This window comes from Hippocampus zosterae, chromosome 7, assembly GCF_025434085.1.
Source record: "Hippocampus zosterae strain Florida chromosome 7, ASM2543408v3, whole genome shotgun sequence".
In the NCBI taxonomy this organism is placed as follows: domain Eukaryota; kingdom Metazoa; phylum Chordata; class Actinopteri; order Syngnathiformes; family Syngnathidae; genus Hippocampus; species Hippocampus zosterae.
The window spans coordinates 25,919,624-25,943,903 of NC_067457.1; the positions used below are offsets into that span (position 1 = coordinate 25,919,624).

Genomic DNA, 24,280 nt, shown 5'->3' on the forward strand with positions numbered 1-24,280 from the left:
AGGGCCACTGCAAGGAATCGACTGAGAGTGCTACACACTCTTGTGCAGCAGGTGGCGGTGTGCGCTTAAATGTTGCTTGCGATCCGCCGTTTGCCTTGAGGAAGGAGCCAGTCATGTTGATCCAAACTCAACTTTTTTCTCTGCCTCTCAGGGTCGCTGAGGCAGCAGGAGCGCAGGAGCAGCACCTCCAGCAACTTGGGCCGAGCTGATGAGATGCAGACAAATGACGTGACCCCGCTCAACTTTTCCGTTTTGACCATGGGTCCGAAAGAAAAAATGGAAGGAAGCAACGTGATGAAAGAAATGCAGGGCTGAGGGAAGCGCACCACTTGGAGTTTGGCGTCGGCGGGAAAAGTGCTGAGCGTTGCATGACTGTCTGTGTCTTATGTGTTGCTATTTGATCTTATGATGAACTGTTCGGTCAAACGCTTTGTTACAGCTGAAGCTGTTGTGAAAGCGCTCTTAAAATAAATCGTTGTTTTTTTTCGACACAAAAACGCCGTACTATACTATATCGTTTTTTTAGGGCCAAAAACGCCTTACTATGTCGTTTTTTTTCGGCTCAAAAACGCCTTACTATACCTTATTGTTTTTTTCGGGCCAAAAACGCCTTACTATACTATATCGTTTTTTAGGGCCAAAAATGCCTTACTATACTATGTCGGTTTTTTAGGGCCAAAAACGCCTTACTATACTATGTCGTTTTTTTTCGGCTCAAAAACGCCTTACTATACTATGTCTTTTTTTCGGCTCAAAAACGCCTTACTATACATGGTCGTTTTTTTCGTCTAAAAACGCCTTACTATACATGGTCGTTTTTTTCGTCTAAAAACGCCTTACTATACATGGTCGTTTTTTTCAGCTAAAAACGCCTTACTATACATGGTCGGTTTTTTTTCAGCTAAAAACGCCTTACTATACATGGTCGTCTTTTTCGTCAAAAAACGCCTTACTATACATGGTCGTTTTTTTCGTCTAAAAACGCCTTACTATACATGGTCGTTTTTTTCGTCTAAAAACGCCTTACTATACATGGTCGTTTTTTTCATCTAAAAACGCCTTACTATACATGGTCGTCTTTTTCGTCTAAAAACGCCTTACTATACATGGTCGTTTTTTTCGTCTAAAAACGCCTTACTATACATGGTCGTTTTTTTTCAGCTAAAAACGCCTTACTATATATGGTCGTTTTTTTTCGTCTAAAAACGCCTTACTATACATGGTCGTCTTTTTCGTCTAAAAACGCCTTACTATACATGGTCGTTTTTTTCGTCTAAAAACGCCTTACTATACATGGTCGTCTTTTTCGTCAAAAAACGCCTTACTATACATGGTCGTTTTTTTCATCTAAAAACGCCTTACTATACATGGTCGTTTTTTTCGTCTAAAAACGCCTTACTATACATGGTCGGTTTTTTTTCAGCTAAAAACGCCTTACTATACATGGTCGTTTTTTTCGTCAAAAAACGCCTTACTATACATGGTCGTTTTTTCGTCAAAAAACGCCTTACTATACATGGTCGTCTTTTTCGTCAAAAAACGCCTTACTATACATGGTCGTTTTTTCGTCTAAAAACGCCTTACTATACAAGGTCGTCTTTTTCGTCAAAAAACGCCTTACTATACATGGTCGTTTTTTTCGTCTAAAACGCCTTACTATACATGGTCGTCTTTTTCGTCAAAAAACGCCTTACTATACATGGTCGTTTTTTCGTCTAAAAACGCCTTACTATACATGGTCGTTTTTTTCGTCTAAAAACGCCTTACTATACATGGTCGTTTTTTTCGTCTAAAAACGCCTTACTATACATGGTCGTTTTTTTCATCTAAAAACGCCTTACTATACATGGTCGTCTTTTTCGTCTAAAAACGCCTTACTATACATGGTCATTTTTTTCGTCTAAAAACGCCTTACTATACATGGTCGTTTTTTTCATCTAAAAACGCCTTACTATACATGGTCGTTTTTTTTTCATCTAAAAACGCCTTACTATACATGGTCGTTTTTTTCGTCTAAAAACGCCTTACTATACATGGTCGTTTTTTTCGTCTAAAAACGCCTTACTATACATGGTCGTTTTTTTCGTCTAAAAACGCCTTACTATACATGGTCGTCTTTTTCGTCAAAAAACGCCTTACTATACATGGTCGTCTTTTTCGTCTAAAAACGCCTTACTATACATGGTCGTTTTTTTCGTCTAAAACGCCTTACTATACATGGTCGTTTTTTTTTCAGCTAAAAACGCCTTACTATATATGGTCGTTTTTTTCGTCTAAAAACGCCTTACTATACATGGTCGTCTTTTTCGTCAAAAAAGGCCTTACTATACATGGTCGTTTTTTCATCTAAAAACGCCTTACTATACATGGTCGTTTTTTTTCATCTAAAAACGCCTTACTATACATGGTCGTTTTTTTCGTCTAAAAACGCCTTACTATACATGGTCGTTTTTTTCAGCTAAAAACGCCTTACTATACATGGTCGTTTTTTTCGTCTAAAAACGCCTTACTATACATGGTCGTCTTTTTCGTCAAAAAACGCCTTACTATACATGGTCGTCTTTTTCGTCTAAAAACGCCTTACTATACATGGTCGTTTTTTTCGTCTAAAAACGCCTTACTATACATGGTCGTCTTTTTCGTCAAAAAACGCCTTACTATACATGGTCGTTTTTTTTCATCTAAAAACGCCTTACTATACATGGTCGTTTTTTTCGTCTAAAAACGCCTTACTATACATGGTCGTTTTTTTTCCAGCTAAAAACGCCTTACTATACATGGTCGTTTTTTTCGTCAAAAAACGCCTTACTATACATGGTCGTTTTTTCGTCAAAAAACGCCTTACTATACATGGTCGTCTTTTTCGTCAAAAAACGCCTTACTATACATGGTCGTTTTTTCGTCTAAAAACGCCTTACTATACAAGGTCGTCTTTTTCGTCAAAAAACGCCTTACTATACATGGTCGTTTTTTTCATCTAAAAACGCCTTACTATACATGGTCGTCTTTTTCGTCTAAAAACGCCTTACTATACATGGTCGTTTTTTTTCAGCTAAAAATGCCTTACTATACATGGTCGTCTTTTTCGTCAAAAAACGCCTTACTATACATGGTCGTTTTTTTCGTCTAAAAACGCCTTACTATACATGGTCGTTTTTTTCGTCTAAAAACGCCTTACTATACATGGTCGTTTTTTTCGTCAAAAAACGCCTTACTATACATGGTCGGTTTTTTTCGTCTAAAAACGCCTTACTATACATGGTCGTTTTTGTCGTCTAAAAACGCCTTACTATACATGGTCGTTTTTTTTCGTCTAAAAACGCCTTACTATACATGGTCGTTTTTTCGTCTAAAAACGCCTTACTATACATGGTCGTCTTTTTCGTCAAAAAACGCCTTACTATACATGGTTGTTTTTTTCGTCTAAAAACGCCTTACTATACATGGTCGTTTTTTTCGCCACAAAAACGCCTTACTATACTATATCGTTTTTTTAGTGCCAAAAACGCCTTACTATACTATGTCTTTTTTTCGGCTCAAAAACGCCTTACTATACTATGTCGTTTTTTTTCAGCTAAAAACGCCTTACTATACATGGTCGTTTTTTTCGTCTAAAAACGCCTTACTATACATGGTCGGGTTTTTTTCAGCTAAAAACGCCTTACTATACATGGTCGTTTTTTTCGTCTAAAAACGCCTTACTATACATGGTCGTTTTTTTTTCAGCTAAAAACGCCTTACTATACATGGTCGTCTTTTTCGTCAAAAAACGCCTTACTATACATGGTCGTTTTTTTCAGCTAAAAACGCCTTACTATACATGGTCGTTTTTTTCAGCTAAAAACGCCTTACTATACATGGTCGTTTTTTTTCAGCTAAAAACGCCTTACTATACATGGTCGTTTTTTTCAGCTAAAAACGCCTTCCTATACATGGTCGTTTTTTTCGTCTAAAAACGCCTTACTATACATGGTCGTTTTTTTCGTCTAAAAACGCCTTACTATACATGGTTGTTTTTTTTCAGCTAAAAACGCCTTACTATACATGGTCGTTTTTTTCAGCTAAAAACGCCTTACTATACATGGTCGTCTTTTTCGACAAAAAACGCCTTACTATACATGGTCGTCTTTTTCGTCTAAAAACGCCTTACTATACATGGTCGGTTTTTTTCAGCTAAAAACGCCTTACTATACATGGTCGTTTTTTTTTTCGGCTAATAACGCCTTACTATACATCACTGGTGTCAAACTCATATCACATGGTGGGCCACATACGGCCTCGGTTGATGTCAAGTGGGCCGGACCATTAAAATGATACCTTACTTTGCTATAAACAACCAAAACAATATCTTTCCTTTGTTTTGGTATAAAGAAGCACAAGACCATTTGGAAAATGTTGACATTTAATGAACGTATCTTTTTCAAAACATTTCATGAAGCACCGTACATTTCCTTCAACAAATGCGCAATTTACTTTTATCATTCACATATATGCATTACAACTTATCCCACTGATTGTAAAAACTTTAACGAGTAATTGGCATTGAAAAATATAGTAATGCACTTCAAGATGAAACGAGATTTACAAAGAAAGAAAATTTTAAACCATTTACACGTGCATATAAAATCTCAATGAAATCGTACACCATACAAACTAAGGAGCGTGCTATCAAATGTGTACATGTGAGAGTGCGATTGATAACGTCTGCTGTCATGGGTCTGTCTCAGTGACGGACTGAGGCTGCTGCTGTCTTCTTCTCTGGTCAAAACAGTGTCCCCTAGCGGAAACTCAATGATTTGCACCTTATTAAAAATATTAATTCTGTGTCTTTTATGCATTTTTGTGTGTGTGTGTGTGTCTCAAGAATATGATTTAGCGATTTAGAATTGACTCGTGTGCCATTTTAATTAAAAAGATTCTCCCATCTCTTTCGATCTGTCTGTCAGTGGGATTTATTTCCTTTTGTATTATTTGCTGAGCTCATTGGACTCCAATCGATAAAGGGGGTTTTGTTATTCATGACAGGCGAAGTCTAATTTAGCCCCAACGGAGCGTCCCAAACGAGATTGATTAGCTCGCATAAACCCATTTTTATGCCGGATCCTGACATTTAAAAAAAAAAAAAAGTGGCATTCAAATTTTCCTTTGACGCACAAGCTGCTAAGATTGCGGAGGACGACCACAAAGAAAGAATCGGCTTCGCCTTATCGCTCCAGCTAGCGCGTCTCGACACTCCATCAGGTCGGGAGCGACATGTTAACGACAGCAATCCGCTGCTATTTCACTCTTGCGCCGATAAGAGTTGCCATTGCTTCCCATAAATGAGATCGGGCGGGCATGTCGCGCGTTGACTGCAACGCGGCCGGCCATATTGTGCAATATGCAAGCGGGCACGCAAGCTGGGTCGGCGACGTAACGATAACAAATGTGTGCGCGTGTCGCGGCCAGGTGACAGCGGGGATCCGATTGCGCTGAAAGCATTCCAAACTGGAAGCAAACGTGGCCCGATGCACAAACAAGATTGTTTTGTCATAAGTCACATTCACCTGGCAAAGCGGACGAAAACACAAACGCAATCTGTCCTTTAAAATCGCGTTTGTCTTCTTGTTTTTCGCCGTCGTGGTGAACAATCTTCACGGAAGAGAGGCAGACCAAAGTGGAACGAGGACGGCTCGCGTATTCCGTACACGTTTGCAGTTGAGCTGATTGCATCTGAGCATCACGTCGGTCGCACTCCAAAGTGCTTGAGATCCTTGGCGGGCAGGACGGTTGGCGTCGGCCTGGGTTGTTTTCCAGGCCCACTGCGCCCCCGCTGTCACGTGGCGTTCCCCGGGGTTCCATTTTGGGGCTCCCGGTGACATCCCAGCCTGCTCACTTGGGGCCCCCTGGCTCCGCATTTGACTTGATGTCCATCATTTTGCACGCAGCCACGGTTGTTTCTGTAGGCATAAACACAGTGGAGTTGAGAAGCAGTCAAAGATGACGCCACCGTGGTCGCATTTGGGGCAAGAATGTCTTTGTTGTCTCTAAAAGTTACAGAGGAAACCTGACGATTGCTTTCAATGCCGTATTCTTCTGAGCGTGAACCGAACGTTTGACTCGTCGCTCGGCTCCCCCGGGCTGCTCATTTGCGACTCGTCTGCACATAATTACAGATGTGAGAGCGACGCCCGCACGGTGCCTTCTCGCTTTGCCAAGGTATGACAAAGGGGCATTTCACGACTCGGACTTCTGAAACACGTCACATGAGAGAGGCTGCCCGTCTCGTGGGGAAAGGCTGGAAGGAGAAAGGACAACAATGCTACTTCACAGGTGGCAAACATACTCAGAATCTGTGCTGATGTAAGGCTAGGGAAAAACAAATACTAAGAGCTAAGAAGGCAAAAACGATACGATACACAAAAGAAACAGGTGGTAAACAGAGCAGGGGGTAGGGGATAGGGGGGGGGGCAATGCTCAAAAGGCATTTGAATCTATGTAATTAGATGCAAACACCTGATCTGGGCCTTAGAAGAAAAAAAACATGAAAAGCATCTTTAGTGCCATTTTATCCGCGTTGCATCTGTCTACGCAAGATAATGAGATCCGCTGCGGGGGCTGTTGCAATTCTTCTGGAGCTACACGAGGCTCAAATACGAAGGATAAAAATGAACAAGCAATAAAGTCATGCGAGGGGGGGTGAATAAATACTGGTTTCACCTAATGCTGAAACAACCATCATTGCGGGGAGGAACGACTTTAGATGAAAGGAAGCGTGCGGAGAAGCCAAGTAATCCCTTGGGCTGTGGAGGGCCCCCATGTGCCCGCTTGAACTTCCCAGGCTAAAGTCTTTCAACGCACGCGTTGAAACAGAATCGAGAGCGTCGGCGCCACTTTGATCCGCCCACTTTGGGCGTGGCGGTAAACTGGGCTCTCCGTTTCGCTCTCATCCTCTCGGCATCTCGCCGTGGCACAAGTCAATGCGCCGAGCTTTGCGCTGACAATCAAGAGGAAGAAAGGGAAGCCCCGAAAGGAAAGCAGGCGTGAGCCAGCGCCTTCGCCGTGACTCGAATGACACCCCGTCATGGCCCCCAGGCATTTTCCTTCATCGGGCACTTGTGTGTGTCCAATATTTGCTCTCAAGTCAAAGAACTTTGTATCTTGAAACGATCCTAAGTCGGGTCAAGTTGTGATATTTGAATTCAAATCGCCATCAGGCCACGACATATATCAGCATCTTGACTGCTAATTGAAAGTTCAGCTCAGCTCAAAATAAACGGCCCTCCACATCGTGCAGCTGCTGCAAAGATCACATTATCTCCCCATCTGTGCTACGGGGCCCCGACGACGACGACGTTGTTGTTTTTTTGGGGACGGCGCAATTTGGGTGACAATTTATTCTTTTCTGTCGCCTAATAGTGGCTTTTTCCACCAGCTACAGCTCCGCTCAGAGTTAATGAATGTTATTTCTGCGCCGACAAATGCGTCAGGCCCTTGTTTTATAAACATGCGGCGAGGCTCGAAAGTGGCAGTTTAACGCGGGAATTCAAACGCGGCGCCGGGCTCGAGACTCGCCGGCAAATTTGTCATTTCCAAAGCTAATCGGGTACGCGCCGTCGTGGAGACCACGCTCGGCGCATCGCGGGCACCGACGAGCGCTCTGACTCACGCCAAGACGCTTCATCGAAATTCCACGTGGAGGAAACGCAATTCTAAACACATTCTCGGTCTCCTGGCGCATCAGGACCTGAATTGACAAAGAAGGAGAAAGCTCAAAGAAGCAATTAGCACGGATGCTTGTTAAGACAGCCGCCGAACACGTTGCGTGTCAGCCCTGATTGGCCTTTGGCAGCTGCTTCGGGGCTATTGAGATGAATGCCGATAAGTGTGTTAAAAGAGGAACAATGCTTTGTGCCCAAACAAGGCCCCCCTACTCATTGGTGCAATCCGACCAGGAGACGTGAGGCTTCGGCTCAAGCGCAAATCGCTCCCAAAAAGTCCACTAGCTTAATGCTAACACATAGCATGAAACACCATCGACGTACTCGTGGATATTAGCAAAGAGTAAATCGCCCTCCCTTGCAGGGGTGACGCTCCAGACCGCAGCCCCAAAATTTAAATACCAATGACCTATTGAGCAGTAGGAGAGGGGACGGGAACTGGGCGTGAGTGGGAGATACGGGAGGTCAGAGGGCAACACTGCATGAAGCAAAAACGGCAGCTGGAGTTGGAAGATGAAAGCATCGCCGATAAGCAAAAGATGCATCAAGATGGCGAGGAGGTGGGAGAAAAGTGGAGGGATGTCCACGGAGATAAGCCAGAGGGGATTCGTCACGGAGGACAAACTAGTCCAGGGAGATACGGTGAGAAAGAGGGAGCGAGGTGGGGCGACGCCACACTGGAGGTTGACGCTTGGTTTTTTTTTCCTCTCACTGCAGATAGAGGAAGAAAGACGTGAGAGAGGTCAGACAGGCCTGCTGATTGACTGGCAGCAAGTCTGCCTGTCATTCAGCATCCGCTCACACTCCAGACGCTAGCTTAGTTTGCCCGGGGCCCCCGCCGCGCGCTCACTCAACAACACGGCCTTCTGACATTCAAAATGTCTCCATCATATCATCAACAACTTTACACATGGATCTGGATCTTTTTTGGGTTGGTTGCTTTTTTTTTTCATTTGTATGTTCATAGTTCCTTACTTAGTTCATTAATTCATTTGAAACACTCATTTGAAAACCTAGCCCTTGTATGAAACCAAATTAGAAGACTTAGCCCTCAGTTAAAAGCCCAAAATAGCTGCAGTCCCCGTTTTGTTTTGTTCAGTTTCTAAAACCCCAACATCTCAATCAAGGTCCTTTGCCTATTTACATGGCTTCTTTAAGTGGTGTCGGCAGCCTGAAAAAGAAACATTATTAAGCACCGTACGGCGTCAAGTAAAGGAGTCATCAGAAAAACAACACCTGAAGTACACATTGTTGGAAATCTTCAGTACGCTCAACATAGTATTTGTAGTGCATAGCTCTCCACTAATTGCCATTCGTTAGCAAGGCACCCGCCGCCGAGTGAACCTCAGATGCGTTCCCCCGGGACGTTCTAGGAATAAGGCACGCGCAAGTTCCACAAGCCCCAGGTTTCCTCTAAATGTGTGATTATTAATTACCACGCTGTAGAATCCAAACATCCACGACGCAGTGGCAAGGTGCATCTCGGCAGACTGGTGGCATCCAAGATGCTGCCAGACACAATCCATCACCTGGAGATGAGGGGAAGGCCGCTCGGTGGCTTTCTACTGACCTCCGCCGGTGACTTGATGTATTGAGAGGTTACTCACAGGGTACTTTACCGCCATCTGGTGGTGGGACAGAGAAAGTGCTTGTATTGGACATTTCCCAGTCAACTCGGTTTTTTCTATCCAGTACAATATATTTATGAAGCCCTGTTCAATTGTATTTGTTTTTTTCCTTTAGGAACCCTATCATTGCGTTCACGAAAAAACCCTCAATTTAAATAGAAATAAAAACTATGATGAAGAATATAAAACTTATATTGATGTTGAGACTGCTCATTAATTTTTACCGTGACTAACAATATCATATATACAATTGAATTGAATATACATTTAATTTTAACAAATTCCTTTTAGATGTTGAAACGCGTAAATGCTGCAAAGCCCCCATCCGGGAATGGCACGCAGCATTGGAGGACGTGGTGAATCATTTAGCACGAGAAAATGGTTAAGAACGGACTAATTCATGTGTGTCTTTTACATATATTCATTTCCATATCAAATATTCATGACAATAAGATTATTTGTTTTTCAAATGAGCGCAAGCGCCAGCAAACATTTCGGGCACGCCTCATAAGAGAAACACAGCCACCAGCCAACATGCATTTTTCAAGTCCCTGATGGCGACACACGAGTTTTTGTGGCCTCCCCTAAGCTTGGCACAAGGTGCCTTCCTCCTGCTTCCTGCTTGGTTCTTATCAGAGTTTTATCGTATCCAGTCAAAACAACAGAAGGAGCCAATTTCACTTCAATGTCTGAAAAGCTTTATGCTGTATGAAATGAATGACGCTCAGTGAAATCAATTTCCACCATCAAGGTGGCCTATAATTCATAGCACGCAATTAAAACATAAAAAACAAATCTTTTTTTCAATTGGAGAAGCTTGCGCAAACTCATGTTAAATTGGGAGTCCCAAATAAAGTTCTTCTGGACATTGTTTTTCTTACTTTGCTTTAGTTACTTAGTAAGTTACTTAGTTAATTATTTAATGACAATAAGACTGATTTAGTTACAGTTAGTGACATTTTCAGAGTGCCTTTGTTTATTATACTGCAAATAGTTGTTGCTAAATTGGAGTTGGCGCTCACCTGTCAACATGAAAATGGGCTCCGACTAACCCAATAATCCATAGACTTTTCCTGACGTTTTTGCTTTCTAAGCGAAGCCTGGAGGTCTGGCTGCCATTTGAAACGGTCCGTAATTCCTCCCCACCTTGAGGCAGCATTTTGTCCAAAAAGATCAAGCTGATGGAAAAAAAAAAGTCAGCTGGAACTGCTGAACGGTAGCCTTTGGCTAACGTTAAGTCATTTAAAATCTGAAATGGGAATTTTCTGGAATTATCAGTCGTTTCTCAACCACAACTAAGAATAGTCTTTCTAAAAGCACGCGTTCAGTCACATGGAAGGACACTCGACTGGACGGCGATGGAAATGTTTACTGGCAACAGGAAGCCCTCGGGGGACTCCAATCCATTCAGAGGCACGGTGCCGCCACTCGCTCGCATCCCTCAACATATGACTTGCAACACATTCAAAAAGCCGTCGGGCAATTTCTTGTTTGCTTTCACGGTGAAGCTTTGGGAGTCGACTGTGCGGTGCCTGGTATCAATCTTGAAAAGTTTCCAGAAGCTGCGGCATTGTACTCACCGCCAGTAACCGTTGCGTGGTGCTGACGTGAGCAATGTTCATCTTACAGCGTTGGCGGTGTCGGATAATCGCGCGGCAATGACAAATGTCGCCAAAGATCACGACAAATGCAGTGAATGACACATCCCCCAACTTCTGAGGAAAGGCAGATACATCATTAGCAACACGTGAGGAATGAATGGGTCACGAGTTGACGTAACCTCCCTCCAAGAACTACAAAACTGGACACAACTTTGGGATTAGGGAGAAACTGAGGTCTTTTGGGCGTCACGGGTCACTCCTTAAGGCATTCTATAACTCAGCGGAGGCTTCGGCCAGTTGTCTGCTGGTCAGGCAGCATCTCGGCCCGGGACAGAAAGAGACTGGAGTGACTGGTCAGGAGGGCCAGTTCTGTCCTGGGCTGCTCCCTGGACACTCTGGAGGAGGTGGGCAACAGGACAGGAGGATGCTAGCTACCAGTAAGCTAAAAGCTATGATGGACAGTCCCTCGCACCCCCTCCAGCCCCCCTGACAGTACTGGGCAGCTCTTTTAGCCAGAGACGTGTTACAAAGTTTTAAAAAATAAAGTATTGCTTTCTTAACCCCTGACACAGACGGGATAAGAAAGCAATACTTGAGTTTTTTGGGTTGACACCAATTCTCCCTTTTAGTGATTCGTCATGGCCGCTTCTGGGCAGCAGAGGGAGCCGTTTGGGTGGCTCCCACCGCTAGCATAAACTCAGATGATCAACTGTGCATTAATGTACTCGAGCTGGATGTCATTTCACAGCACCACGTAGTCCTCCTCTTGTTTGCACGTGGTGCTGACTCACCCTCCGCCGTGGAAAAGGACACGCGCACTGCTTCCGGCCGTTCCAGATAAGCGAGGGTCATACGAGAATGGCTTGAAATCCGTTTTGCTCAGAGGGCCTCCCGTTATCGCACTTGCTTTTAGCCCGGATCTGCGGAAGAAGAAACACGAGCACGGAACCTGGAAAACGTCCACACCCAAAGTTGAAAACAGGGGCGCCGCGGCAGCCTGCGTCAAAGATCTGCGTGGCCTCTTTGAAACGCTTCCAGAATGAGACTAAGATATTCTCAAATATATTGATAAATGATCTGATTAGGCCCCCTCCGCCCTCCCCCATTCAGCCACGGGAGAGAAGATCATTCTGAAGGTGTGCCTGGGTGAAAAACAGATTACCGAGGTCAATGACTCACATTGGCCGTCATGTGATCGCTCATCGGCCTACTTTGCGAACCCAACCTTCAACAAACACTTTTCAAAGCATTGTGACGCACAAGGAAGAGACGAGAGTGCCTTTTTTTTCCCATTTATTTTATCTTTAAAGAACCAATACGAAGTGGGGCTGTTTTCAAAATGGGGACAATTACAAAAAAAAGTACAACTGACCATTCATATCTGCTTTGCCTTTCAGATGAGGGGGGGAGAGAATTTCAGGTTGTGTGCGCGCCATGTAGTATGGGTTAACCCCCATATTACATGGGGGTTAAGGGGGGTCCTATTGTTAACGGTGAAAAATAAATGTACCTTGAGGTTGCCGAGTTTCGTCCCATGATGATGAGTGTGCGCGTGCGCAGGGTGTCATGGCCGTTCTTTACTGAGGTGGACAGACTATTGCACTCCGAGAGAAATAAAATACAATAAAAGACATGGCTCTCAAAAGGAAGAACCAATAAACGATTGGAAATCAGTGTCCTTGCTAAACTTGCAACTCCCACACATAAATATCGCAGACAGATTCAAACTATGAACCTTTCAAATGAAAGCGACGTGAAACAAGTGAAGGAAAAGGGGAACGTGCGACTGCATTTTCAGGTGTCCCCAGTGAGAGTGAAGAAACAAGATAAACATCCCCAAAGACCAAAATGGACAGTCACCAAAGGCTGAACAATTGTTTAAGACACATGAACCTATTCCAATCATAAACCTCAATGCTTGCAGAAATAAAAATCAGGATATTTCATATTGCATCCTTTTCATCACCGCTGTCTGTGTGTGAAAGAAAAAAAAATCACAAAATGACGTAGCTGAATGAGGGGGAGGAGGGAGGGGAAACAAAAGTATATGTATATATATAGATAAGATTTTTTTTTCCCCAACGAAACAATGGGATGGGCGACAGCTGCAAACAATAGTGGGCCGTGGTTGACGGTAGTCTGTGTGCTTTGACCTTCCATCCATCGGTTCAGCTGGTGTACCCCCACCATGGGCGACTCGCTTGTTCTCTGTTCAATTAAGCATGACTCATCACAACGACTGATAGCGCTCTCCTGGTTGATTTTCACCCTCCCCCATCCCGCTCGAGGTGCATAGGCAGGTGCTGGTGGGCCGGCTTTACTGCACGCAGCAGCTGTGGCCGTTGGGATCCTTGAAGCGCAGACGCATTTTCGGTCGGTATTTCTCGAGGTAAAGAAGCTGTTTGGAGTTGAAGGCCCCGCGTCTCTTCCTACGGAAGAACACGGCGAGAAAGTTTGTGACGTTTACTTGGGAAATGTCGCCGACGGCTTTTGCCGACTCCGTGACGGAACGCGCCGAAACTGTCGCGGTTGTAGCCGTTTACGTAGAAATCGCGAGGAAACGGAGACCAGATGAGGACGAGGGCCATTTCGCAACATATACTTGGTGGGATTCTCGTTTGGTGGCGTGCCTTGGCATTTTTCCGCCATGGCTGTGACGCCTTTTCTTTACACACCAGTTGAGTCGGTTTTCTTCTCAAGCAAAATAAAGAGACTTGACTTACTGCCTTATGAACTGCACCGCGTCCTCATACTTCATCCCAGTCTCAATGAGAGCCAAGGCCACCAAGACCGGAGCGCTGAGAGGTCGGTCCAAGCCGGCGGCCAAGGTGAGGGGAGACGGCGCGGGAATCCGAGCAGGAGGGGAAGGAGGAGGAGAGGAAAAGAGAAGATTAAATGCCACAGTTCACATGGTTCATCGGTGCGACGGCGGGGGCGGAGGAGGGGTGTTTAGACCTGGGAAATGGGCCTGGGAAATCAACAGGGGGGCGCGCGCAGGTTCGCGTTGCCCCGCGGGGGCACCGAGTTCATGCTGCACACGCGCTACAATCCGACAGTGTGCTACGTTCTCTCCCATAAAGAGAACGGGGAAGAACAATAAATATAGAAAAGGGAGGGGGTCGGCGGGGGGGAATCACGAAAAAGCTTCACGACCCATCGACAGGTCAAACGGCAACACCGGCAGGGCATTTCATCTGCAAGTTTCACAGATGCACGAACCAAGAATGCCAGTTATACAAGATCCAGAACGCAAAACGCTGGAGGCCAAACAAGCATCTGATTGGCTACACGCGCCTTTGTGGTCAGGACTGTTGTTGTTTTTCTTCACAAACTTGCCCACATCATGTGCTTCTGTCTACTTAGTTTTCAAACATGTTCTTTTCCTTTTTTGTGAGTTTGTTTTTAACTGAGCGCAGCTTGTGTGAAAATCCTCTGCCAAGCTGGTCGCGGATTGAGGCAGCGAATGAGTGCAGATCGCCACTTCCGACTGCATGACCAGCCAACCGATCACATGCGTACGGGGGGGCTTGACTTTCAGCCTCAATTGAGAAGCTCGTGCTCGGCTAAACTGAGCGGCCGATGGCCTGTTCGACCAGCAGAAGCAGCGTGCGCACACAACGGGACGTCGAATGAACATCATGGGATGGAGCTAACTTGATGTATTCGTCTTGGAAGTTGCACGTCGTTAGCGAGAGCTAGCATAATCGTACAATTCGTTCTGCCGTTCGTCGAGCCCGCCGCCCGCCCAGCTCGTCACGCTAATGTCGAGGTCAATACAAAAATGCTAAAAATAACTTCAGTATGTTGAACGTTGTTGTAGCAACCGCCGAGTTTGTAATCGCTGCCTGGAGCGTAAGCTTCAAATCTCCAAATGAAAGCAAACGCGGTGCCTGACACAAAACTCGGGTCTGGTCAGGTCAACCTGACTGCGCCACAGTGGAACTCGACGCGGTTTTCCAGCGGTTTTTGCTCGGGTTTTTGGACTCGTCTTCCGAGTCCAAATTCCAATGATAAAAACGGTTGCACGATCGTGCCCTCGCAAGTGGGCAAGAAGAACCACAGTTGGAGATGTACTTTCGGTCAGGCATACGACTGTCCGAACAATCAAAGTCATAAATACAACAGAGTTATTTTGGAATGGCTGGGATGAATTCATGGTGTGGGACTGCTTTCCTCTAAGCTGTGGACTCACCGACCGAGCCCTGCGACACAATGCACGGCGATGCAGCAGCCGGGTTCCTCTCGAAATTTGGTGTTGAGCAGCTTGAGCCAGTCGTCCACAATGTGGGTTGGGGGAGGGGCGCCGTCGTCAAAGGGCCAGTCCTTCAAGCAGAAACGACAACAAAAATATTCAAATCTTAAGAAACACCACAAACACTAATCGGGGTCTTTGTGGTCACTCACCAAAACCTGAATGCCTTCCTTCTCCACGGGAGCCTTGTCATAGGTGGCTTCACATACTCTCACCAGCGTGTTCACGGCGAACTTTTTTAGGTCCTGGCAGGTATTTAAAAAAAAAACAAATTAAAAAACGGAGCACGCAGATATAGATGCCAGACCCTCATAAAGAAAAAAAGATGCATTTCTGTAGACGGAACAGACGCAGGCATACCTCGGTGAACTTGTTGAGGGTGGCATTGGTGGGATTGTGGGTGATGAGGAACCTCATGCACTCGTACGTTATCTCGACTGCGGCGGGGCGGTTCATGTTGGCGAGACGGCTTGAGGGGGAAAAAAAAAACAAATTACAATACAAAACAAAAAGTAACTTTTTGGCTCAGAAGTCAGAAAAGAGAGAATTGCGTAAATGGCTGAATAAATAAGGGAAGGGCAACAAGGAGACGATGGCTCAACTAATGAGGGTGATGCAGACAGGACGGGGGAGGAAAACAAGTCCAACACCCAACACCACTCCAAGATGTAAAAAAACAAATGGAAAAAAAAACAATACAACAACAAAAGATACAAAGTGAAAACGTAAAAAGAAAAAAAGATGGAGAGACTATCCGAGAGTCACTTTACCCCATTCAGGAGAGCTGTTTGTGATTGGCTGTTCAAAGAGAAAGCGGCAAGCAAAGAGTTGTCGTATTAGCAGACAGCCGGGCCGACGACTACGCGTGCGCTATCCAGAAGGGCTTTTGAATTTGGGATTTTTATTTTTTTACTATGCCAAAGTGAGCGCCTCCGAGGACAGTGGCCAATCAAGGGGGCTTCTGGGTAGCGTAGTCTTTCAGGGGGCAGCCGATTCACTTCTCCACAGTGGCGATGTGCTGTGCCTGGCAAAATTCCCCGCTCACACACGCCATATAGGTACGGCCCAAGTGAACACAGAAAGCCTGCGAACAGAGCAAGGGGACACAAATTAGGGATTCGGCCAACACATTTACTTTCATTTTTCAGATATGACACAAAGAATGAACATGAGCGCAGACTGCGAGAGAAACCACCACGACTAACTCCTCTTCGTTTCTAAGTCGGCTATAAGCGGATGACACCTTTTCATGGGAGCACCTTCTAACGTAAGGGCACATGTGCGACCTTCTATGAAGCGCTGAACGGCGCCAAGTCCTTGACGGCCTAAACCCGGCCGCCACAAACTGGTTGGAGCCGTCTCGGAGCCAGCGCCGTGCGCGAAGGGGGCAGGGTGGGGAAGGGTGCCAAGGAACAGTGCATGACGGCGTTTAAGTGGCTCTTGCGGGAAGCGCAGGGGAGGGAAGCTTGGACTTTAGCACCGTGTCACAGGCTGCAAGTCACGAGGCTGGGATTACGAAGGTGGGCCGAGCCGTTCCGCGCTTAAGAGTCTTCAAATTGTCACTCAAAACTTCAAACGTACTCGATATTGAACGCAATGCGAGCGCCTCGTCAAACTTCCCTGAAAGCTTTATTCCGGCGCCGCTCTGATTGGAGAATGCTGTGAAAACGGACATCGGATGCACAATAGCATGACTAAGAAATCCAACGGATCCCGAGTGAGCTTCCCGGCAGAGAAGTGGGTCAACTGTAGGCAGTGTGGAGCGTGCTGTCACTGTGCTGCCGGCAAGGCATGCAAATGACCAAATAAAAAAAAAAGTGCTACCTCACTCTCCAGTCACGCCGTCTGCGGGCGCCAACGCTCGTTAAACAACAAGCAAATATTTACAAGTCTGTCGTTGAATGATTGTAATTAGCATTTCATTTAAAAAGAAACGACTGTAGATGTACTGGCAGAGGTGCACGCGTTAGGAAAATTAAGCTAGCTAAGCTCACAGCTCAGGGCTAAAAGTCAACTCAGAAGCAGGTACGGATCAAATAAATGGCCGTGAAACGCTGGCTCCGATATAGTCTAGCTATACGGACGATATAAATAAAACCGAGAGAAAGGTCAGCTGAGAAAGGCTGCAGCCCAGCAAAAGGTCCCTCGGGGGAACTTCCCTTGGCGCTCACCACATGCTTTACTGTTCAGGGAACAGTCTACAATTTCTGTATCAGTGTGTGAGAGCGAGTGAAAGTGTGGGGGTTGGAGGGGGGGCGGGGGGCTATCAGATTTGCAGAGGGTTTCCCAAATCAGCTGGCCTCTGACAAAAAAAATCAACAGTGACTGGAGAGAGAGAAGAAAGCCAGCTGGAGTGAAAAGAGCAATTGTGAGAGAGCCAAAGGAGGCTACGCTCGATGCCGATAAGGGGGGGGGGGGGGGCGTGGGGGGGATTGGGTGCTATCTCGAGGCAGAAAATCACAAGCACCTAAACAGTGTCACAACAGGTGGAGAAGCGGGCCAGGGGTATCCTGCAACCCGCAAAGCCTTTGATTCGGTTTAAGTCACGTGAGAATATGGACAAGAGTCTTTCAACTCATACGGACGCTCTTCCACTGCCATTGTGTGTCGTATACTTAAGAAGCCTCGCCAGCTCAAAAACGTGCATCGTCTTGAGTGGATTGGAAGAAAAGACGCAAGTGTCTCGACGACAAATGTTGATTCGGTGGGGATACGGTGACGAATGCGTCACGTCTGGGTCCGCTCCACTTTGTTCGCCTGACCCGTCTCGTGGTCTGAGGGTTGCGCCAGGGTCTGGCTCCTGTTTTGTCTGGATCCAGACTGGGCAAGACCAGACTGCGCAACCTTCACGCAGCTGCGTGGGAGCTGAGTCAACAGGGGCGAACGGGGGTGTCATCCGTGGCGGCTTGGACAAGCGGGACGTACGGAGGAGGGGGGGGGGAGGAGAGAGGAAGCCGCGTTCGCCTTGGGGTCACAGCGGCACCGTGTGCGCCGCCAAGATAAAGATGCCCTAGATACCGTGGACACCTGCTTGATAGGCACGGCCGCCGCTTTGTATTACGAGAGAGTGACGATAAAATAATTTACACGTGGCACATTCCCATTTTGCCGGCGGGCAAACTGGAATGAAATGGCAGAAAAAGAGCGACTGGTATTGTGGTGTACAAAAGACAATTTTGTGACTGGCACACAGAAGCATCTCACAGAGTAGTTTTGAGTAGTTTGCACCAAGTTTGTTTTGGGTGCAAACAAGCTTAGCGGCTTCGGCTAACTGATTAGCAAGCGTCAACCTCGATGAGACGGTGCTCCTGGTGTTCACGTTTACTCTAAACCAGGGGTCCTGAACCCTTTTCGAGGTACCCAACCTAATCAAGTGACAATCGCAACGACGTTTTAGAAATACAAGTCACACGTCAAATCCAAAATGAAATAAGAGAGTAACATTGTTGAACTCGGTCCAACAGAAGCTTGGGAAAGTGTGACAAAAGTGCATCTTCTAAATACAAAGCGATGTGGGACACTTAGGGAAGGACTATTTTAAAAACGGTGTCAAAGGTTTCCAACGAAGGGTGCAACATACGCTTGCCCCGCTTTCTTTCTCCGTCCTTTAAAAGCACAGCAAAGGCTCCAAAGGAAACAGCTATTGTCGCAGGGCACTGCAGCGTGGCTCCTATCGCATCGGTTCCAAAAGTTACCGACTGACTATTTCGTTATTGGTTTTAAAGCCTTGGAATAATCTGTCTGGGTCATTGTAAATCCGAATAAAAATGGCACGGCATCACCATTGTGTAATCTGCCCGACAGCAGGTTAATGCAAACTCTCCCTTGTCTTTCCTTGCAATCATTCTGGTTTTCAAGTCTGTTAAAATGTGTCTGCAAGGAGCGGGGCGAGTTAATACACAGCCGTCCCCGGCTCTACGAAGAGACAAACATCCCCGTGCGCGTGCGCTCTCGGACGTAAAACCCGGTGTTAATTTACCAAAGAATGTCGCAATCTTTTGGGGATGTCAGGTTCCATAGCTTAGGGAGTCAAGCGCGTTATTTCTCCGACAAAACGCAACGGCAGAGTCAGAGATCGGACTTAAACACGAGTGACTCCGGGCCAGCGAGAGGGCGCAAACGAGGTTATAAAAGGTTACTTTGGAGCACAATGCTTGCTCAAGTCGCACCTGCGTGCTTTTGAAACGATTCATCGAATAACTCAGACAATGTGGAGAAGGAAGTCGAAAGCAACAGATCAATTTCATACTTGACTAAATGCTCGTTCAGCTCAGTCCAACAAAAACGGCCCCAAAACACAAAATTGCGCTGGTTCAGAGGATGTGCAAAAGCGGGGGGGATGTTCTTTCGCTCACATTGTTGCTCAAGGGTTGCTTAGCACCACTGTGATACCCCCCCCCCCTCACCCCTCCCATTTTTTTGGACATTTAAAGACCAACTTGGCCTTCTGACAGCCACACGGGGAGAAGCCTGTTCCTACACCAACAATAACCTCAGTGGCGGTAACAAATGTGCCTGTAGGGAATGCAAGTATCCCCTGTGAAAGGATCAAAACAAGCATGACGCTTTTGAAACATTCACACTGGCAAACTTTTGAAAAATTGTGGCTCGCAGTAAAATTTGCAACTTCGACAAGCCCCCTCATTTTAGAAAGTCATAAAAAATGGGGACTCTGCGTGCGCTGGTATCAAAGCCATGATCTTAACTTTATGGCCACTCTTCACAACTGGAGGCTGTGATAATAAGCTCCTTCAGGATTAAAAAAAAAAAAAAAAACATGAACAACAGCATGGAGTCAAACCGTGCCTTGGCAACCAGAAAATACAACTGCTTCTTGTGCAATTCTCAGCTGCAGTTGCTGGAAATCCTGGAAAAGTAAAGGCCATCGGCGACATCCATTTGTTCACCGCTGTGGCTTTAATTGCATTCTCAAATGTTTGGGCATCGAAAGGCCTTTTCACCTGCTGCGGCGGCGGCTCCAGATATTTTGAAGTGGAGAACACAAGCGCTCATAAGATCACGTAGCGGGTTTCCTACCTGTTGCTTATGCGTCAGCCGGTAACGGGGTAGCGAGCGGCATCAAGGTGAGTCGTCAGTATGTCTGACAGCGCCCGTGCCAGCGAGCCGGTCTCTTTACCCTCTCGCGGCGCTGTGGCAACAACCGCAAACGAACGTTGTGCTCACGCGTGCATGATTCATTAACCAATAGGAAGCACACAAGGTGGCCGTGGCGTCGCATAATTCTCTGTGGCCTCCCGCTTAGCGCCTTCAGATGACAACAAAAGTTGCACCTTCATATCCTACTGTTCCGCAACGGACAAGTATCAAATGGCTTTCAGAGCCAGGCTTGTGACATTTGATCCAACAGGGTCTTTGATTTCTCAACGGCCCCACGTGCTGACTTCTATATTTTGACCTGTGGCCCGATGGCAACATTGTGCACTTCTCCTTCTATTATTTTGTTGGTCTAACTAGAGAACTTAATTGAAAAAAAGGTAGCGGCTTACATTGCGGAAAGTACAGCAAACCATTGGCCAAACGGGACGCACGGGTAATGGGAATTTGTCTTCCAGCAAGGTATCCCGTGAATGGGGGGGGGGCTTTCCGCTCTGCTCGCCGAGATTTTGGGCCCGGCACTGACAATTGGAGAGCTGCTTGATCACATGTAAAACAATTAAAGTTCTGTCTGTTAGCTTGACAAACAGCAAGTTGAAGTCGCCTTTTCATTTCTTTTTGTTGCTATCCAATCAAAAGTATCCATTTTTTTCAATCACAATCACAAAATCTAATTGAGCAAATTGGAAAACAATGTCAGCTTGTTTGAGACTGTACTTGAAACTGAAACCATCATCTCCGCTGTCTGTGCCACTGTGAGAGTCGCGCGCGCACACACGTGCGCACCTGCTCCTGTGATAGCCGCAGGTGGTTACAGTGCAACGAAGCATTCCGTTAAGTCATTTAGTTACAGGGGTGACGAATGATGGGCCTGTACTTCTTGGATGGCTAAGCTGTTACGGCCTAAGCTGATCACGCGGCCTTAGGTTTCATTCGGCAAATAGAACAAGAGCGGCCGTGCGTCGGGACGGTTACGCACGCACACGCACGCACACGCTTCCAACCGACAAAGCAAAAGTAAGGTTCATGTCATAGCCAGCAACGCAGTACTCCACTTAACTTTCTCACACTTTAGACACCAAGGACCGAAAAAATTAAATTGCCTCTAAATAAAAGACTAGGGTGGCGCGCGTGTCCGCAGTAAGATTCGCCGGTGTGGAAAAATGATCCCGTTAAGGTTCGAGGCAAAGATTCCAAAAATGATGAAGTGACCAGGGGGACTCCATTGGAAGGTCATACATTGAAAACTGAGAGGCATGGGAATGCGCTCGGCCTTTAGTGTCACAGCTGCTCGAGTCAACTTCCTCTCCGAGTACATTTCCTCCTTTCACCTCGGCCCGCATGGCTAAATGCCGTAGTCTTTTATGCCTGCCATTTTACAGTAGTGCTAAAACACACCTAGTGTGCGGCACATTGCGACCTGAAAGGCCGGGTCGCTCTCTGGTTTGAAACACTTTGTTCAAGGCGTTATAATATTCCGACAGCATTCCCCGACTTTATAGTTGACAATCGTCCCTCAAAAACTTTGCGGTGAGTACGTTTTTTTTTTTTCAAATCTGCAAGTGCATCTTTGATATTATACTTTTTACCATGCTTCTGCCAAATTTGATAGGAATTGGTTGATTTGCAGACGGCCTTGATGTTACTCTGACCAGCCATAATGGCTCATATTATCTGCCGTTCCCAATTCTAACTTTGTAAAGTGTATCAACTATAAATGCCTAATTGTGCTTTTAAAATGTATTATTATCGTTTGCAGAGCATTTTAACAACATGTTTGAAAGCCAAATCAAACCACACATCACACGATGGCCATCTGCAAATTCTGTTTGGCTCGTGACCATTGTTTCGTAAATCTGGACCCTTGGCTAAGTTTGTTTATCATGAGCATATGTGGTTTGTTTCTGTGTTTCACAAGTTGTCCAAAGGTACAAATGAAATGTTTAAAAATCCGATTAAGAAAGAAATAAAAGTAATCAGCAATTAAAAACAAAAAAGTCGTGCCTCAAATGTCGCCCCCCCCCCCTCCATTGTCTTTGCTTTCAGAATTAAGCCTGTATGATGCCATTTTTCACCCGTTTTAAAGAGGAATATCATTGGAATCGTGCTTAAAATGTGTCGGACTATGCCGGTTTCATGGAACTCATCTTTGGAATTTTACACATTCCACTCCTACTAGATTGACTGCTGATATTGTACCAAAACGATAAAGATGCGTTTATGTTGGTGGTCTGCAGTTACCCAAATCGATTATGTCCATTATTGACATGTAAGCATGGCACAATGTTAAATATGCCACGGAATAGGTCAGCCGTGCCCCGGGTCAAGATTTGCCACAAAGGGCGGAAGGTACTTAGCTCGTTCGCCGGCTACACCTTTTGCCCATGCCCTAAATGGCAAAACAACGCACAAAACACTCATCTGTACACACACCATCGAATATGTGAACACCGAAACATGAACGTCGAGCACTTGATCAAGTCAAACCCTGAACGTTGCGAGGAAAGGCTACTTCTTTTTCACCTCGAAGCTAATGGCTAGCCTTATCTTCATCGCTTGTCGACTCAAATAAGTGGAACCGACCGCCTTGATTCTGTTGAAACGATTGCAGCGTGATATGAGCGTGTCAGATTTGCTTTCAGCTGAAAACAAAGCCCTGGGGATAATGTTAACGCCTGTTCGTCGTGACCGTAAAAGTGCCCTCTTCTTAACCCAGCCCCCAACCCTCGGTGCTGATAGCAAGCAATGTAGCATCGCTAGCTAGTAGGCTAGCTCCACACGCGACACTTTTTCGCGTTACTCAAGAATTACCACGGCGGTTGTGCGATTACACACTCTTTTGGCATCATTTCGCCCCGAGTATCTCGCTGGGAGTAAAACCCAAGGGCACGGCGACACGACAGTATCAAATAACAGCCGCTAAAGGCTACATGCTAAGGTTAACGTGGCTGTATGGTGTTGCACACTCTTTGAACTTACTTAAGCTAACTGCTGCTATTGCTAATCACCGTGGAAGTCGATATGTAGTGCGGCTCAAAACTACAACGCCGCTAACGTGAGCTAACAGGCCACTTTTCTTTTCCGGTGGGCTAATTGGCATACTTACACGGCGCAGGATGAACATTGAAATCCAGTGACTAGCCCGGAGAAAGAGGAGCGACCGCGGAAAGCGCTGTCAAGTTGTCTTTTTGTTCCTCTTCAATGTGGCAGCTTCGTCTGTTGTTCAGGGAGGAACCTTGCTTGGTGGTTACTTTCATGGCGATCGGAAATGTTGGCGTATCAGGAACCGGCGAGAGAAATCCAATCACTTCTCCAATTATTTTCCTTTGTGAAATGCCTCTTCAGACCTGATAGGTGCAAATCTGTCTTATACATATATATTTGGTTTGATTCTTCACGAAGCGATAAATTCCAGATTAAATAATACGTGTGTGTGGAATATGAAACAAGAAAATATCCCGGACAATCCGAACAACACAATCAAGTCTTCAAACACGTATGCTTTTGTATAATGCTGTTTATAAAAGTACACGGGTGCTTGTGTAAAGCCAAGTCGAGCCGTTTTCGCGCATTTTCTGTTTCGGATGCCCGCGTTTACGAAGATCTCAAACGTAGCACGAGAATTCTGACGTCAGTGCGACGTAAAAAGAATCCGGCTCCATGATGACAGTTCCAGAAAGCTCACATTATCTTCGTGGTTGTGGCTTGTTTTGCGTCATCGGACGACAGACCACGTACATATACAGTAATGCTAAAAACGGCCCGGGCTTCCTGAAAATAGTGCTCATTTACACACGACTGAGGTGACTTACAAAATAGTTTAAACGAGAATCAAACAAGAAAATAATATTTCTTAAATAATACGGAGCTGAAATCCCGCTGATTCAATGTTATGATAAAACTTTTCCGTTGTCCAACCGTTTGCAGGGCGTGACGTCACATAATAGGTGATGAACACGCATTCCAAGAAACGAACTGGACTCC

The 24,280-nt window shown here is 45.7% G+C and overlaps 1 protein-coding gene across 2 annotated transcripts; it reads right to left on the reverse strand.

Annotated features, from left to right (window-relative positions):
- Positions 1 to 12,205: 12,205 nt before the first annotated feature.
- Positions 12,206 to 23,571, reverse strand: LOC127603710 (protein tyrosine phosphatase type IVA 2-like). 2 transcript variants are annotated; one of them, XM_052070246.1, is made up of 7 exons: positions 23,403 to 23,571; positions 15,952 to 16,265; positions 15,542 to 15,650; positions 15,334 to 15,426; positions 15,122 to 15,252; positions 13,653 to 13,727; positions 12,206 to 13,358 (listed from the first exon to the last, which is right to left on the reverse strand). In XM_052070246.1, the coding sequence occupies exons 2-7, from the start codon at positions 15,954 to 15,956 to the stop codon at positions 13,247 to 13,249; spliced, it is 525 nt and encodes a 174-aa protein (XP_051926206.1). In that variant the 5' UTR covers positions 15,957 to 16,265; positions 23,403 to 23,571; the 3' UTR covers positions 12,206 to 13,246. The 2 variants fall into 2 exon arrangements, with proteins under 2 accessions (XP_051926206.1, XP_051926207.1); XM_052070247.1 differs by lacking the exon at positions 23,403 to 23,571 and adding an exon at positions 20,219 to 20,347.
- Positions 23,572 to 24,280: the final 709 nt, after the last annotated feature.

Coding starts and splice junctions, on each gene's coding strand:
- LOC127603710 (XM_052070246.1), bottom strand. Junction 15,427..15,541: donor CCCTCAACAAGTTCACCGAG/GTATGCCTGCGT, acceptor AATACCTGCCAG/GACCTAAAAAAGTTCGCCGT. Junction 15,253..15,333: donor AGGAAGGCATTCAGGTTTTG/GTGAGTGACCAC, acceptor TTCTGCTTGAAG/GACTGGCCCTTTGACGACGG.